Raw genomic sequence first — 16,064 nt, forward strand, 5'->3', positions numbered from 1 at the left:
TTCTAAGAATGTTATTTAAAAACATATACATTCCGTTCGCAGCATCAACAATACTCTCTTTAGCCTATCTTGTTAATTAAGTGTGTTCAGGTGTGTTGGCTGTGCCCACTAATTGGCCACACATAATCTAAATGAGTGTGTTTATTTCCTTGGATGGAAATGGGGTCTGCTTGAATAGACTACAATGAACAGCTTTGTATGAGTTTAAAAAAAACATGGCACGCTAGCTCCATCCTGGTGGCGCAGTGAACGAATTCCATTGATATAGAACAGAAGATCATAGGTTCAGAATCTCACTGATGCCATGGCACAATAAAACAAATACATGTGTTTGCATGATTAATGCCTAAGCAAATTAATTTCCAGGTGTCATATCTGTGTTGGAGTTCCATACAGTTAACCTGAGCTGTCAGTATTATTAAAAGTCTTATTGAAACATGTTCTCAGAACATTATTTAATTGCCTTCAAATAACCTATAATTTCCGTTCTCAGAAGGTTAGTAAACCTCCTAGGAAAACTTTCAGAGAACCATAGTAGAACGTTTTCAGAACCTCCCTGCAACCTAAAAATTCAAGTTCTCAGAACAGGCAAAGTGGAAACCAAAAATGTACATTCACACAATTTCCAAGGAACCAAATGTGTTAGCTGGGTTTAAAGTCTGTTTGGTTCTGTCGACCTTCTGCTGAACCCGGTTTTCTCTCCCTTTGTGTGTGCGTGTGCGTGTGCGTGTGTGTGTGTGTGTGTGTAGCTGGAGGGAGATGAGGACTCCTACTTCATTGACAGAGTACTACATTCTTCTACTGCTGTGGCTGCTCCTCTACTGCCTGTTGGTGTTGCCACAGATCGACTACAGGAACCTGCCAAGCCTTCTGCTCAACCTGGAAAAATGAATACACACACATACTGCGACACATGTACATACTGATACACACATCACAAACATGTCACACACACACGACACATACACACGCATGTACACACAACACTTTTTTTTAATTCCAGAATAATTTATAAAGCTGTTTAGAGATTCTGCTCTTTGGCTTTTAATGTGGCTTGCATTGATATGCTTAAATTGTAAAGACAAACCTATAACTTTGTATGTTTTTCTGAGTTTATTGATGTACAGAGAAAGAAGCACTCTGAGGGCTATTTAATCCGTAGCGCTGAAGATCCTCTTTATAGCGCGATTGACAATTAAAGTCAATGTTCCCGCGGTCGCGGAGACTGCATTCACGGTAAATGCTGCATATGTACGCGGATCGTCAGCGATACTTTGGCAATACGGATTGAATCCCGCCCTAAGAATGTAGGATTGCACGGTGCACAATTCTAAAAAAATGTTTTTGTAGGTATACAGTCCATGAAGCGTTGCAAGTGGGACATTTACATAAATGACAATTTGGTGAGTGGAATAACATGTATGTTTCAGAAACGTCCCCAATGTCCTTTTTGAATTTACATGGAATTTGATAAGAAAAAGTGTGGCCAATGAGTTATGCAGAAATATTTACACATTTAAGATAATGCACAACCTCCATTGAGCGATTAACTTATTAAGGTCCTGCATTCTCTTGAAGGTACTTGTCTTACAAGCTCAGTGGATTCTGTACAGGCTTGGGAGTGTGTCAGTTGCACTTTTGAACCAGAGTATGTGAACTGCCAAAGATACAGTGTTTGGAATGCTGGATAGAATATACAAAACTAATTCACCATTAGCAAATTATGAAATATAAGTGTGACACAGTTGAAATGGTTTTGAAGTGATAATACTGATTTACTAATAATGTTGGTTTTATTTTAATAATATTTTAAGAATGCTGGAGTAAATGTCTATGGATCAGTTGAAAATACAGTATATGAATGGATTTTTAAAGTGTGATGATTAATTCCTTTATTAAATGCTATGTTTGTATGCCTGTGGGTTGTTTTTTTAAAACTGCTGTTATTGATTCAGCCGTGCTTGAACTTGTTAGAGCCTTTCAATAAAAAGAGAATGCTTTATGATTAAATGTTTATTTATAAAATACCTTTTATTTTTATACCTGTAACACCTGTAATTAAGTACAGTGCTATCATCATTTGCTGTTGCGTTTTTAATCATTTTAATAAGCTTAGTTTACAGCCACCTAAATCTTCAATATAATTCCCCTAACAACAAGCACAGAATTCCTACACATGGATAAACCAAACTGGATTTATAAAGTGTGTGTAGTTATGTGCAAAAGCCATACTTTTACATGACTTCATGTCCAGCAGCTGTCCATATGAATTCTGTTTCAATAGATTGCCTATACAGACACTGCATATGTTAATGAGATCTATCATGTCCAGCAGCTGTCCATATGAATTCTGTTTAAATAGATTGCCTATACAGACACTGCATATGTTAATGAGATCTATCATGTCCAGCAACTGTCCATATGAATTCTGTTTAAATAGATTGCCTATACAGACACTGCATATGTTAATGAGATCTATATGGGCTGTGTGGAGGTCTGCATGATTATGCCCAAGGGACACAAAACATACTGCCTATCTAATTGTGAATGAAGTGACCTAGTACGGCCTCAGAGAGGTCACCTTGCTTTTGTATTGGAACCCATTCTGTTCAAAAGCACCAGTCAAGTGCAACGGGTCATTCCACGAAAAGAGTGCCTTTTGCTTCCCTTTGATATTTTAAGTAGAAATTGTGCACCAATATTGCATTTTGGTGCAGCATTTTGGCATGTCATTCCATGTGCCCCCCCAGTAACTTCTAGGGAAGATTTTAACCCACTTAACCCCAACATTTCTCCAAGTTTTCACCATCGTTGTGACGCCCTAGTTATTTAGTTTCTTTGACAAAGTCCTTTCTGATGATGATTATTTATTTCATGTGATTAGTAATTAATTTACGTCTGTCCCTTATTTGAAGGTCAACCCTGTTACGTGAACTGAACTCTCATTTTAATATGGTGAAACTATTCATAAAGTAACATCCAAAGTAACATTAAACACCTAATAGTGAAATCATAGTGTAAAAGCAGATGAGCTAGTTCTACTCTTTCTGGACAGTTTCTGTTGTTTTGTGGTGGAAAACTGAGCGGGTTGAGCATGAAACGTCAACCCTGTTACCCATAGATAGACAGGCTAAAAATGTTTAAAGAATGAAACATGTTTTTGTGATGCTTGCATTCAATTGTCACTCCCTGTAGCTTCTATTCTCCCTGTCACAAGGGGATGTATCGTCAACTCTGTTAGTCAACCCTGTTACTTTATTTGGCACTTAATAGGCACTTAATATAGTCGTTTTTTTTTTTTTATTCAACCTCTTGAGATAGGAAAACTTTTCTTATGAAGCTCTTTATGACAGAATGTTCAAATTTAGGAGAAATCTAAAGTTACTTTTTGAGGAACTTACACTTCTCAAATGGCACTGAATTGGTGGAATGACCCAATAAATGACATGTTTTGCCCTTTGTTGTATCAATTATTTGATTGGTTAATCCAGATTGATTTCATGCCTGATGCATGAGTATTAGTTACAACTCACAGCATTTTGTTCTAGTTTATGGTGAGTATTCCCATTTGGAGATATGGTTTGGGAAACATTATAAACATTATAGCCCCAGAAGTAAGAAATATTATAAAACTGACTGGGTAAAATGACAAGTACCCTACAGTGCCTAGTGCCTTCCCTTGGAAGCAAATAGCACATTTCCTGAGTCATTTTTGTTAGTAACTATAGTCAGTTAATCTGGGATGATTTATCAATCATTTTCGGTTCATACTAATGTTGTAAGATAAATTGCCAAAATGCCATATTCTACTGTATGCCATGGTTGCAGGAAATGACCCAGGGCCATAATAATCTAATCCAATTGTATGTGTCACATGCTTCATAAACAACGGGTGGAGACTAACAGTGAAATGCTTACTTACGGGCCCTTCTCAACAATGCAGAGAGAAATATAGAAAAATAACAACATGAGGAATAAATACACAATGAGTAATGATAACTTGGCTATATACTGTACACGGGGTGCCATTACTGACTTGATGTGCAGGAGTATGAGGTAATGGAGGTAGATACTGTATGAATATATAGGTAAAGTGATTAGGCAACATAATTGATAATAAACAGTAGTGGCAGTGTATGTGATTGAGTTAGTGTAAAAGGGGGTCAATGTGGATATTCCAGGTAGCAACACTTGTAGTCGGAAGTTTACAAACAGCTTAGCCAAGTACATTTAAACTCAGTTTTTCACAATTCCTGACATTTAATCATAGTAAGAATTCCCTGCTTTACATCAGTTAGGATCACCACTTTATTTTAAGAATGTAAAATGTCAGAATTATAGTAGAGAGAATGACTTATTAGGCCTCCTTGCTCGCACACGCTTTTTCAGTTCTGCCCAAATATGTTCTATGCGATTGAGGTCATGGCTTTGTGATGGCCACTCCAATATCTTGACTTTGTTGTCCTTAAGCCATTTTGACAGTATTTTGTACTTTGGAAGTATGCCTGGGGTCATTGTCCATTTGGAAGACCCAAAAAGTACTTGAGATGTTGCTTCAATACATCCACATAATTTTTATTCCTCATGATGCCATCCATTTTGTGAAGTGCACCAGTCCCTCCTGCAGCAAAGCACACCCACAACATTATGCTGCCATCCCCGTGCTTCACAGTTGGGATGGTGTTCTTCGGCTTGCAAGCCTCCCCCTTTATCCTCCTGGTCATTATGGTCAAACAGTTCTATTTTTGTTTCATCAGACCAGAGGACATTTCTCCAAAAAGTATGATCTTTGTACCCATGTGCGGTTCCAAACCGTAATCTGTCTTTTTGATTGCGGTTTTGGAGCAGTGGCTTCTTCCTTGCTGAGCGGCCTTTCAGGTTATGTCGATATAGGACTCCTTTTACTGTGGATATAGATACTTTTGTACCTGTTTCCCCCAGCATCTTCACAAGGTCCTTTGCTGTTGTTCTGGGGTTGATTTGCACTTTTCGCACCAAAGTACGTTCATCTCTAGGAGACAGAGTGAGTCTTCTTCCTGAGCGGTATGACGGCTGCGTGGTCCCATGGTGTTTATACTTGCGTACTATTGTTTGTACAGATGAACGTCGTGCCTTCAGGTGTTTGGAAATTGCTCCCAAGGATGAACACTGGGATTCTCTGCCTCTAATCCTATTACAGGGGCTGAGTCACTGGCTTACTGGGGCTCTCTCATGCCGTCCCTGGAAGGGGTGCGTCACCTGAGTGGGTTGATTCACTGATGTGGTCATCCTGTCTGGGTTGGCGCCCACCCTTGGGTTGTGCCATGGCGGAGATCTTTGTGGGCTATACTCAGCCTTGTCTCAGGATGGTAAGTTGGTGGTTGAAGATATCCCTCTAGTGGTGTGGGGGCTGTGCTTTGGCAAAGTGGGTGGGGTTATATCCTTCCTGTTTGGCCCTGTCCGGGGGTGTCTTCGGATGGGGCCACAGTGTCTCCTGACCCCTCCTGTCTCAGCCTCCAGTATTTATGCTGCAGTAGTTTATGTGTCGGGGGGCTAGGGTCAGTTTGTTATATCTGGAGTACTTCTCCTGTCCTATTCGGTGTCCTGTGTGAATTTAAGTGTGCTTTCTCTAATTCTCTCTTTCTCTCTTTCTTTCTCTCTCTCGGAGGACCTGAGCCCTAGGACCATGCCCCAGGACTACCTGACATGATGACTCCTTGCTGTCCCCAGTCCACCTGGCTGTGCTGCTGCTCCAGTTTCAACTGTTCTGCCTTATTATTATTATTCGACCATGCTGGTCATTTATGAACATTTGAACATCTTGGCCATGTTCTGTTATAATCTCCACCCGGCACAGCCAAAAGACGACTGGCCACCCCACATGTGCTCTCTCTAATTCTCTCTTTCTCTCTTTCTCTCTCTCTCTCTGAGGATCTGAGCCCTAGGACCATGCCCCAGGACTACCTGACATGATGACTCCTTGCTGTCCCCAGTCTACCTGGCCGTGCTGCTGCTCCAGTTTCAACTGTTCTGCCTTATTATTATTCGACCATGCTGGTCATTTATTAACATTTGAACATCTTGGCCATGTTCTGTTATAATCTCCACCCGGCACAGCCAGAAGAGGACTGACCACCCCTCATAGCCTGGTTCCTCTCTAGGTTTCTTCCTAGGTTTTGGCCTTTCTAGGGAGTTTTTCCTAGCCACCATGCTTCTACACCTGCATTGCTTGCTGTTTGGGGTTTTAGCCTGGCTTTCTGTACAGCACTTTGAGATATCAGCTGATTTACGAAGGGCTATATAAATACATTTGATTTGATTTATATACTGTATTCTATCCTATTCTACTGTATCTTAGTCTATGCCATTGTGACATTGCTCGTCCAAATATTTATATATTCTTACGTGAACAGGGTTGACCTTCAAATAAGAAATAGCCTCATAGTTTATTAACATTTTAAGCTAAATGTTTTGATCTGTTGCGACAGCCTCATTGTGTGAAAAAATGTATTTTGATACTAGTGGTTGTATTAATTTGGGATCTATTGCATCCCACAACAAGGCCCTCAACTTTTGTACTATGGGAGATAGCAGATTGACATAGGCTAGTGCTTTTGCTGTTTGTTAGGCCTACTCATCTTGTTGGCTGATGAAAAGTAAATATGGACAGTTCTTCTTTAATATGCACCTCGGAATTGGATGACACAAGCAGTTGCATCCCCGATGGGTCTGTCTTCACTTGTAGCCTGTGAGATAGACCCAATCACATGATGGAGAGCCATGTGAGGGAGAGATGCTTAGGAGCTCACAGCACTCAGGGAGAAGGGCACAACGCAGCACTCCGGGCCAAGGGCACAACGGCCACTGGTCACAAAAGGCATGGATTTTTTTTAGGGTGCATTACTGCCACAAAGGGGATTCCGACCATGAAATTCGAGGCATTATCAAGTGCTTGTCAAATTGTGAATGAGAGACTAATGAAGAGTGTACAGCCTGCGCAAAAAAACAAAGAAGAGCTCATGCAACTTTTTTCAAATCATCATTATAGTTGTATCATGCAGCCTTACAATGTATTAAAAATCTAAACATACAGCCCAATGTTTGTAGAACAACTTAAGTTACATTAATAACTCTAAATTAAGCATATAGGAGTACCTATTTGTTTGTTAACTTCTCAACAAAGAACAAAGCTGCATGTGCACACTCCCTCAAATCATTTGGAGAGCTTATGTATATTTTATTAAGTTTAATTACTTACATACTATAAAATAATATAAATAATGCCATAAATAATGCCATGGAGTTCTAAGCAAATCTTGTCTGCTAAGTTAACTAGTGTAGCCCACAGCCATTTGGTATAGCCAGATCAGGACCTAACATAAGGACAACTCAGAGTATGCTATTCTTCTGAAATAGACTACATTTGCTTCATATCATGCTTCTTTAGATCTGTCTAAAAAATAAATAATGGATTTATTGTGGTGTAGGCTACAGTATATTACATGGATCAGCTATGTGTGGAAGCCAGGAGATGCTAAATGTGTTTATGTTAATTAACAGTCAATTACTGAGGCCGACAGTTATTTGCTTGACAATGACGAAATGTCGTGACAGTCACAGCCCTAGTTGGACCATGTTAAACTCCTTAGTGATGTGGACACCAGGGAACTTGAAGCTCTTGACCTGCTCCACTACAGCCCTCAGCCCTCCATTTCTTGTGGTCCACGATCAGCGTGTTTGTCTTGCTGACGTTGAGGAAGAGGTTGTTGTCCTGGCACCACACTGCCATGTCACTGACCTCCTCCCTATAGGCCGTCTCATCATCGTCGGTGATCAGGCCTACCACTGTAGTATCAACAGCAAAATTAAAGTTGTTGGAGTCGCACGCAACCACGCAGTTGTGGGTGTAGGGAGTACAGGAGGGGACTAAGCACCCACTCCTGAGGGGCCCCAGTTTTGAGGCTCAGCGTGGGGGATGTGTTGTTGCCTACACCTACCACCTGTGTGCGGCCCGTCAGGAAGTCCAGAATCCAGTTGCAGAGGGAGGTGTTCAGTCCCAGGGACGTGAGCTTAGTGATGAGTTTGGAGGGCACTATGGTGTTGAACGCTGAGCTGTAGGCAATGAAAAGCATTCTCACATAGGGTTTCCTCTTGTCTAGGTGGGAGAGGGCAGTGTGGAGTGCAACAGAGATCTGTGGATCTGTTGGGGCGGTATGTGAATTGGAGTTAGTCCAGGGTGTCTGGGATGATGGTGTTGATGTGAGCCATGACCAGCCTTTCAAAGAATTTAGTGGCAACAGATGTGAGAGCTACAGGGAGGTAGTCATTTAGAAAGGTTACCTTGGCGTTCTTGGCGTGGCAATTTTAGCATGTAAACCTTGGTGGGGCAAACAATAAAAGAAAACATGGGATGCATGCCAGCAAAGCCACTACACAACACTAAACAATACATTAATTGTACTATAACAGCGACAAACGGTTCCCACAAACTGTTCAGGAGTACATTAAGCTGTCCCAACACCAGAGCTTTTTTTCTCCACACCATGGAGTGAATCCTTACCACTGCTACATCTGGCTATCAGCGGAGCCTTGTCTGGCAGGGAAACAGTTCATTCAGTGTAATTTACTGTATTTTAAAAAAAGATAGCTGATATGGCTGACATGCTTGAACAAATGTGGTTTCTACTGACAATTGAGATGTACAAACTTTGTATCATGTTTCAGGTAAGACCCAGATGCAAAACAGGAACTAAAACAATCAGGAGCAAGGGGAAAAATGCTGGTAGGTTTCACGAAACAAAATGAATTGGCAACAGACAAATAGAGAACACAGGTATAAATACACTGCAGATAATGGGGAAGATTGGCGACACCTGGAGGGGGGTGGAGACAAGCACAAAGACAGTTGAAACAGATCAGGGTGTGACACTATGGCATAAGGAACGATGAGCAGATAAGCATCAATCCGTAATTTCAATTAAGACATTAATGAGCGAGTTAAGACGAATGTAGTCAGTATAACTATTTGTTAAGCACTTTTGAAATGTACAGCGACAGAATTCAGAACATGGGCTGTTCTTACAGTATTCTCCACGTACACCAAGTCAGGACTGTAGGAAAATAAAGGCTGCATATAAGCAGGCAACAAAAGCTCTTACAATATTTGATGATGACATTTCTCTAAAACAGGCTATAGGCTACATGTGCACCACCAAGTCAGTACATTAGGTTAAGTTAAGAGGGGTAAAAGAGACCAAAGTGCACTGCTCAAAAAAATAAAGGGAACATTAAAATAACACATCCTAGATCTGAATGAATGAAATATTCTTATTAAATACGTAGTTGAATGTTCTGACAACAAAATCACACAAAAATTATTAATGGAAATCAAATGTATCAACCCATGGAGGTCTGGATTTGGAGTCATACTCAAAATTAAAGTGGAAAACCACACTACAGGCTGATCCAACTTTGATGTAATGTCCATAAAACAAGTCAAAATGAGGCTCAGTAGTGTGTGTGGCCTCCACGTGCCTGTATGACCTCCCTACAATGCCTGGGCATGCTCCTGATGAGGTGGCGGATGGTCTCCTGAGGGATCTCCTTCCCGACCTGGACTAAAGCATCCGCCAACTCCTGGACAGTCTGTGGTGCAACGTGGCGTTGGTGGATGGAGCGAGACATGATGTTCAGATGTGCTTAATTGGATTCAGGTCTGGGGAACGGGCGGTTCAGTCCATAGCATCAATGCACTCCAGCCACATGAGGTCTAGCATTGTCTTGCATTAGGAGGAACCCAGGGCCAACCGCACCAGCATATGGTCTCACAAGGGGTCTGAGGATCTCATCTCGGTACCTAATGGCAGTCAGGCTACCTCTGGCGAGCACATTGAGGGCTGTGCGGCCCCCCAAAGAAATGCCACCCCACACCATGACTGACCCACCGCCAAACCGGTCATGCTGGAGGATGTTGCAGGCAGCAGAACGTTCTCCACGGCGTCTCCAGACTCTGTCACGTCTGTCACATGTGCTCAGTGTGAACCTGCTTTCATCTGTGAAGAGCACAGGGCGCCAGTGGCGAATTTGCCAATCTTGGTGTTCTCTGGCAAATGCCAAACATCCTGCACGGTGTTGGGCTGGAAGCACAACCCCCACCTGTGGACGTCGGGCCCTCATACCACCTTCATGGAGACCGTTTCTGACAGTTTGAGCAGACACATGCACATTTGTGGCCTGCTGGAGGTCATTTTGCAGGGCTCTGGCAGTGCTCCTCCTGCTCCTCCTTGCACAAAGGCGGAGGTAGCGGTCCTGCTGCTGGGTTGTTGCCCTCCTACGGCCTCCTCCACGTCTCCAGATGTACTGGCCTGTCTCCTGGTAGGGCCTCCATGCTCTGGACACTACGCTGACAGACACAGCAAACCTTCTTGCCCCAGCTCGCATTGATGTCCCATCCTGGATGAGCTGCACTACCTGAGCCACTTGTGTGGGTTGTAGACTCCGTCTCATGCTACCACTAGAGTGAAAGCACTGCCAGCATTCAAAAGTGACCAAAACATCAGCCAGGAAGCATAGGAACTGAGAAGTGGTTGCCACCTGCAGAACCACTCCTTTATTGGGGGTGTCTTGCTAATTGCCTATAATTTCCACCTGTTGTCTATTCCATTTGCACAACAGCATGTGAAATTTATTGTCAATCAGTGTTGTTTCCTAAGTGGACAGTTTGATTTCACAGAAGTGTGATTGACTTGGAGTTACATTGTGTTATCTAAGTGTTTCCTTTATTTTTTTGAGCAGTGTTTTAGGGTGAGGCACATGGATACAGCTTACTACACAAGATATTACTTCTTCGCTACAGTATACATACAGTATCTTCCTGGCATATTACATAAGTTATACAGCAGCCCACAATACATTTTTGAACTCATCTTGTTGTGCTCACTTGAACAGGAAGGTGGCGCAGTGCTCCTCTTGAGGGCAAATTTTTTCCTCAAACTTTGTCATTAATGTCTGGTTTTCTCTGGATTTATGGCTCCTTCAAGACAACTGGGAACTTGGGGAAAAAGCATCAGTAGTCTTCAAGGTCTGCACTCTAGAAAGAAGCCCGAATTCCAGACTTGGAATTCCGAGTTTGATGACCGTTCAAAATGTATTTTCCCAGTCGTTGCTTGTTTTTTTTCCCTGAGTTCCTAGTTGCCTTGAATTCGTCAGAAGTCATGATGGACTGACTGCATGGCTAATGTATTCACCCTTTTCTGGCCCATGGTGTTGCATGTGAATGTGTATCCTATTAAGCTTGGATAAGAGACCCTTAAACCCAGACTTGGACCACATACGCTCTCCACTGAATAGCAGGCTAATGATTGCCTTGCAGCGCTTGCAGTTGGCCACTGATTTGTTCCAAACCACTCATTGTTGAATTTGCAATTTCCAACTTGTTGCGTAATGTTTATGTCCAATGAGCGCCAATACGTTTTATCTATAATTTATCTTCATATGACAGGGATTGAAAAGGATTTGCCAGTAGATTTGACTTGATTCATGAGGATAACTGCTTGTCTAGCTTGCTAGCTAAGATTTTGAAGGTATGAGGTTGACATGATCAGTGCAATCAAAAATACGGTAGATATATCGGGATTTAATGTAATTTTATCTGTGGCCAATGACCTTGAGCCTTCTTGTATGGGCAGTTCTAGAGTAAATCTATGACAGCACCCAAGGGGCTTGAATATTTGAGCTCTCCCCTGTAAATTTTGCGGTGACGTAGTTTCCCCATGACTGACAGAACACTGAGCCAATGATGGCGCAACTAGAGAACATTACCAACCCTTATACCTCGTATTTTCCCGCTGGCTGTCCCACCACCACAGAAAGCACTGAGCTAGGCTGAAACACCTGCATTTTAGAGCTGTCAAAATAACATGCAAAACGAGCTCTGCCCCACCTGCCCTGAATGACGAGTTGCCACTGGTTCTTGGGCACAAGGACTATGGTGTTGTGCTTGAAACATGTATGTATTGCAGCATGGGTCAGGGAGAGGTTGAACATGTCATTGAAGATACCAGCTGTTCAGCGCATGCTCTGAGTACGCGTAATGGTAATCTGTCTGGCCCAGCGGCCTGATGAATGTTAACCTGTTTAAAGGTCTTACATCGGCTATGGAGAGCGAGTGTCAAGCGTCTTAGATTAGAAGTGCTGATTTGGGATCAATTTAGCCGTTTGGTCACTATTAATAAGAATATATGGACAGTGGGGATCTGATCCTAGATCAGCACTCCTACTCTGAGAAGCTTGATACATATGGCCACCAAAGATGATCTGTATGGCCACTCTGCCTCAGTTACCTTGTGCATACTGCCATCTAAAGGACAACATCAGTCATGAACCATCATAAGGCTTGAGAAAAGCCTAGATTTGTCTATGGTCACATCATTGATTGTGTTGATATAGAGGCATCAGTGTCCCTTTTGAAACCATAAGGGAGGTAGATAGGATATGAGTCACAAATGTCTTTGAATAATGCTTTATTGGAATATAAGAACAATCCCGAAAGCAAGGAATTCAATGTCACTAATGACAGATTAACACTTCACACATTGTGTCCAATGGATGATGGTGTTGTCACTTCCTAAAGAGAACATCATGCTAACAAGCTAAACATAAAAATTGTCCATCCACATTGTTACAAGATAAAAAATTAGGGTAGTCCACTGGACACAACCTTACTGAAGGAAGGAAATATTTTCTCAATGATGAAGTACGTATATTATAGTAATCAAAGTATCAATCATTGTTGTGTCTATTTGTGTTGTCTCCTAAGTGGTATTGTTGACAACCTTCCATTGTCAGTAACACCACTTTGAGCAAATAAAATGGTAGGTTGTCTTTGAAATATGTTAATACGTAACCATTTGAATAGTATTTACCGATGGCCACCACCCACTTCCAGATACTTCAACCATGTAATTGTATTCTTATGATGAAAAACCTTGCCTTATTTAACTGCCTAGAATAGAAATGAGATTGACACCAACTCTGCAGAGGAAAGTCTCACACAAGAGGGTAGATGGAACGGCCTGCGATTCCACACTGGTTGTATCCTCTAGCGATGATCAAAAAATCAAACAAGCAAAGTGTCAGTATAGGGACAAAGTAAAGTCGCAATTCAACAGCTCAGACACGAGAGGTATGTGGCAGGGTCTACAGTCAATCACGGATCACAAAAAGAAAATCAGCCCCGTTGTCGACCACTATGTCTTGCTCCCAGACAAACTAAACAACTTCTTTGCTCGCTTTGAGGACAATACAGTGCCACCGACACAGCCCGCTACCAAAACCTGCGGGCTCTCCTTCACTGCAGCCAACGTGAGTAAAACGTTTAAACGTGTTAACCCTTGCAAGGCTGCCGGCCCAGACAGCATCCCTAGCCGCGTCCTCAGAGCATGCGCTGACCAGCTGGCTGGTGTGTTTACGGACATATTAAATTAATCCTTATCCCAGTCCACTGTTCCCACATGCTTCAAGAGGGCCACCATTGTTCCTGTTCCCAAGAAATCTAAGGTAACTGAGCTAAATGACTATCGCCCCGTAGCACTCACCTCCGTCATCATGAAGTGCTTTGAGAGACTAGTCAATGGCCATATCACCTCCACCCTACCTGACACCCTAGAACCACTCCAATTTGCTTACCGCCCCAATAGGTCCACAGACGATGCAATCGCAATCACCCTGCACACTGCCCTAACTCATCTGGACAAGAGGAATGCCTATGTAAGAATGCTGTTCATCGACTACAGCTCAGCATTTAACACCATAGTACCCTCCAAACTCATCATTAAGCTCGAGACCCTGGGTCTCGACCCCGCCCTGTGCAACTGGGTCCTGGACTTCCTGTTGGGCCGCCCCCAGGTGGTGACCTACAGGGAGGAAGTGAGGGCCCTCGGAGTGTTGGTGTCAGGAAAATAACCTCACACTCAATTTCAACAAAATGAAGGAGATTATCGTGGACTACAGGAAACAGCAGAGGGAGCAGCTCCCTATCCACATCGACGGGACAGTAGTGGAGAAGGTGGAACGTTTTAAGTTCCTCGGCGTACACATCACGGACAAACTGAAATGGTCCACCCACACAGACAGTATGGTGAAGAAGGTGCAGCAGCACCTCTTCAACCTCAGGAGTCTGAAGAAATTTGGCTTGTCACCAAAAACACTCACAAACTTCTACAGATGCCTGGTACGGCAACTGCTCCGCCCACAACCGTAAGGTTCTCCAGACGGTAGTGAGGTCTGCACAATGCATCACCGGGGGCAAACTACCTGCTCTCCAGGACACCTACACCACCCGGTGTCACAGGAAAGCCAAAAAGATAATCAAGGACAACAACCTGCCTGTTCACCCCGCTGTCATCCAAAAGGCGAGATCAGTACAGGAGCATCAAAGCTGGGACCATGAGACTGAAAAACAGCTTCTATCTCAAGGCCATCAGACTGTTAAACAGACATTACTAACATTGAGTGGCTTCTGCCAACATACTGACTCATCTCTAGCCACTTTAATGATTAAAAATTGGATGTAATAAATGTATCACTACCCACTTTAAACAATGCCACTTTATGTAATATTTACAAACGCTACATTCCTCATCTCATATGTACATACTGTACTCTATACCATCTACTGCATCTTGCCTATGCCGTTCGGCCATCACCGCCTGGTGATGTATATTTTTGTTCCATATATTTTTATGTACATATTCTTATTCATTCCTTTACACTTGTGTGTATAAGGTAGTTGTTGTGAAATTGTTAGATTACTTGTTAGATATTACTGAATGGTGGGAACTAGAAGCACAAGCATTTCGCTACACTCACATTAACATCTGCTAACCATGTGTATGTGACAAATACATTTTGATTTGATTTGATTTTGAGGAGATATCTTTATCTCCCCAAGTGGTACCCCTGCTGTGAAATGTAAAGACAACACAGACTTTCAATTACAACACAATGAAGTTACCCTTTAATCAACTGAATAATATTTGTTTGTCGCTGATTTTACTTCATGGAATTTGTTGTCTTAAAACATATACAGATAAAAAATATTAGATAAAGTTTCCATTATCATGCCATGCCTGTCTTGGATACTGATGGTCATGACAACAAACTTTACACTCTGACAACCGGCCAAAATGTGTATATCACTTGCATGTAATGTTTTATTAAATTTTGGTGACTGACCTGTTCTTCACAATTCAGTAGCCAAGTGTTCAGTCTGCCATAACCAACAGCCAAAACATTATGATTATAATTTTTGGAGCATGCTGGGTTATAGAGGACTCCTAAAAGTAATTATTGTGGTTGTTTTAATACACTTGTGCTATAATTCAGCAATGCAATGAAATGTAAAACCAACATTAAATGTAAGGTCCCTCCCCTCAGACCTTCTTCTCTAATGTGTTTTGAGAAGTAGGTGAGGAGAGGGAGGATGCGAGGAATCGAGAAAATGCTCACCTGCATGGTAAAACTGGAAGGTCTGAGAGCTTAAATTCATGTGCACAGTGACTGGGCCCACATTATGCAGACCGTCACACATGTGCTCTTTCGTTGTCAACAGGAAATCTGTAGTATCCCTTGACACAAAAAAAATAAAAGAAAGGAAGTTCCTATGAATATTAGTCATGCAAAAATAATAATGCACTACTACACCAAGACACCATTGTGTAGCTTTTCTGACACTTTACCTTGGGGGGGGGGGGGGGGGGGGGGGGGGGGGGGGGGTAGCAGGCTTTGTACAGCATGTGTCAATTGTCCGACTCCCTCTCATCTATAAAGCAAGAGCAAATACGGGGGATGAAGTTTTGGAAGGTTACCTTGCTGCACTTTTCTCCAGCTACATCATCAGTGTCTGTTTATATGTGAGATACGTAAAGGAAGTATTGTGAGTGTGTGAAATTAAGGAAATATTTGTTGTGTTCTTCTAAGGTCACATATTCGGAATTATGCCAGTCACATGATGACACGACTTTGACAATACAGTGGGTATCATAAGTATTCACTCCTTTTGGATTTTTTTCAAATTTTTTTGGTCA

General features: G+C 42.2%; 1 protein-coding gene across 4 annotated transcripts in view; it reads left to right on the plus strand.

Annotated features, from left to right (window-relative positions):
* Window positions 1-2,010, plus strand: part of clmn (calmin) — a 48,937-nt gene extending 46,927 nt beyond the window's left edge. For all 4 annotated transcript variants that reach the window (XM_021573888.2, XM_036954632.1, XM_036954634.1 and 1 more), the window contains exon 14: window positions 750-2,010. In XM_021573888.2, the coding sequence (XP_021429563.2) occupies window positions 750-891 (142 nt within the window). In that variant the 3' untranslated portion in view covers window positions 892-2,010. The remainder of the gene's footprint in view (window positions 1-749) is intronic.
* Window positions 2,011-16,064: the final 14,054 nt, after the last annotated feature.

Source organism: Oncorhynchus mykiss, chromosome 19, assembly GCF_013265735.2.
Source record: "Oncorhynchus mykiss isolate Arlee chromosome 19, USDA_OmykA_1.1, whole genome shotgun sequence".
NCBI lineage: Eukaryota > Metazoa > Chordata > Actinopteri > Salmoniformes > Salmonidae > Oncorhynchus > Oncorhynchus mykiss.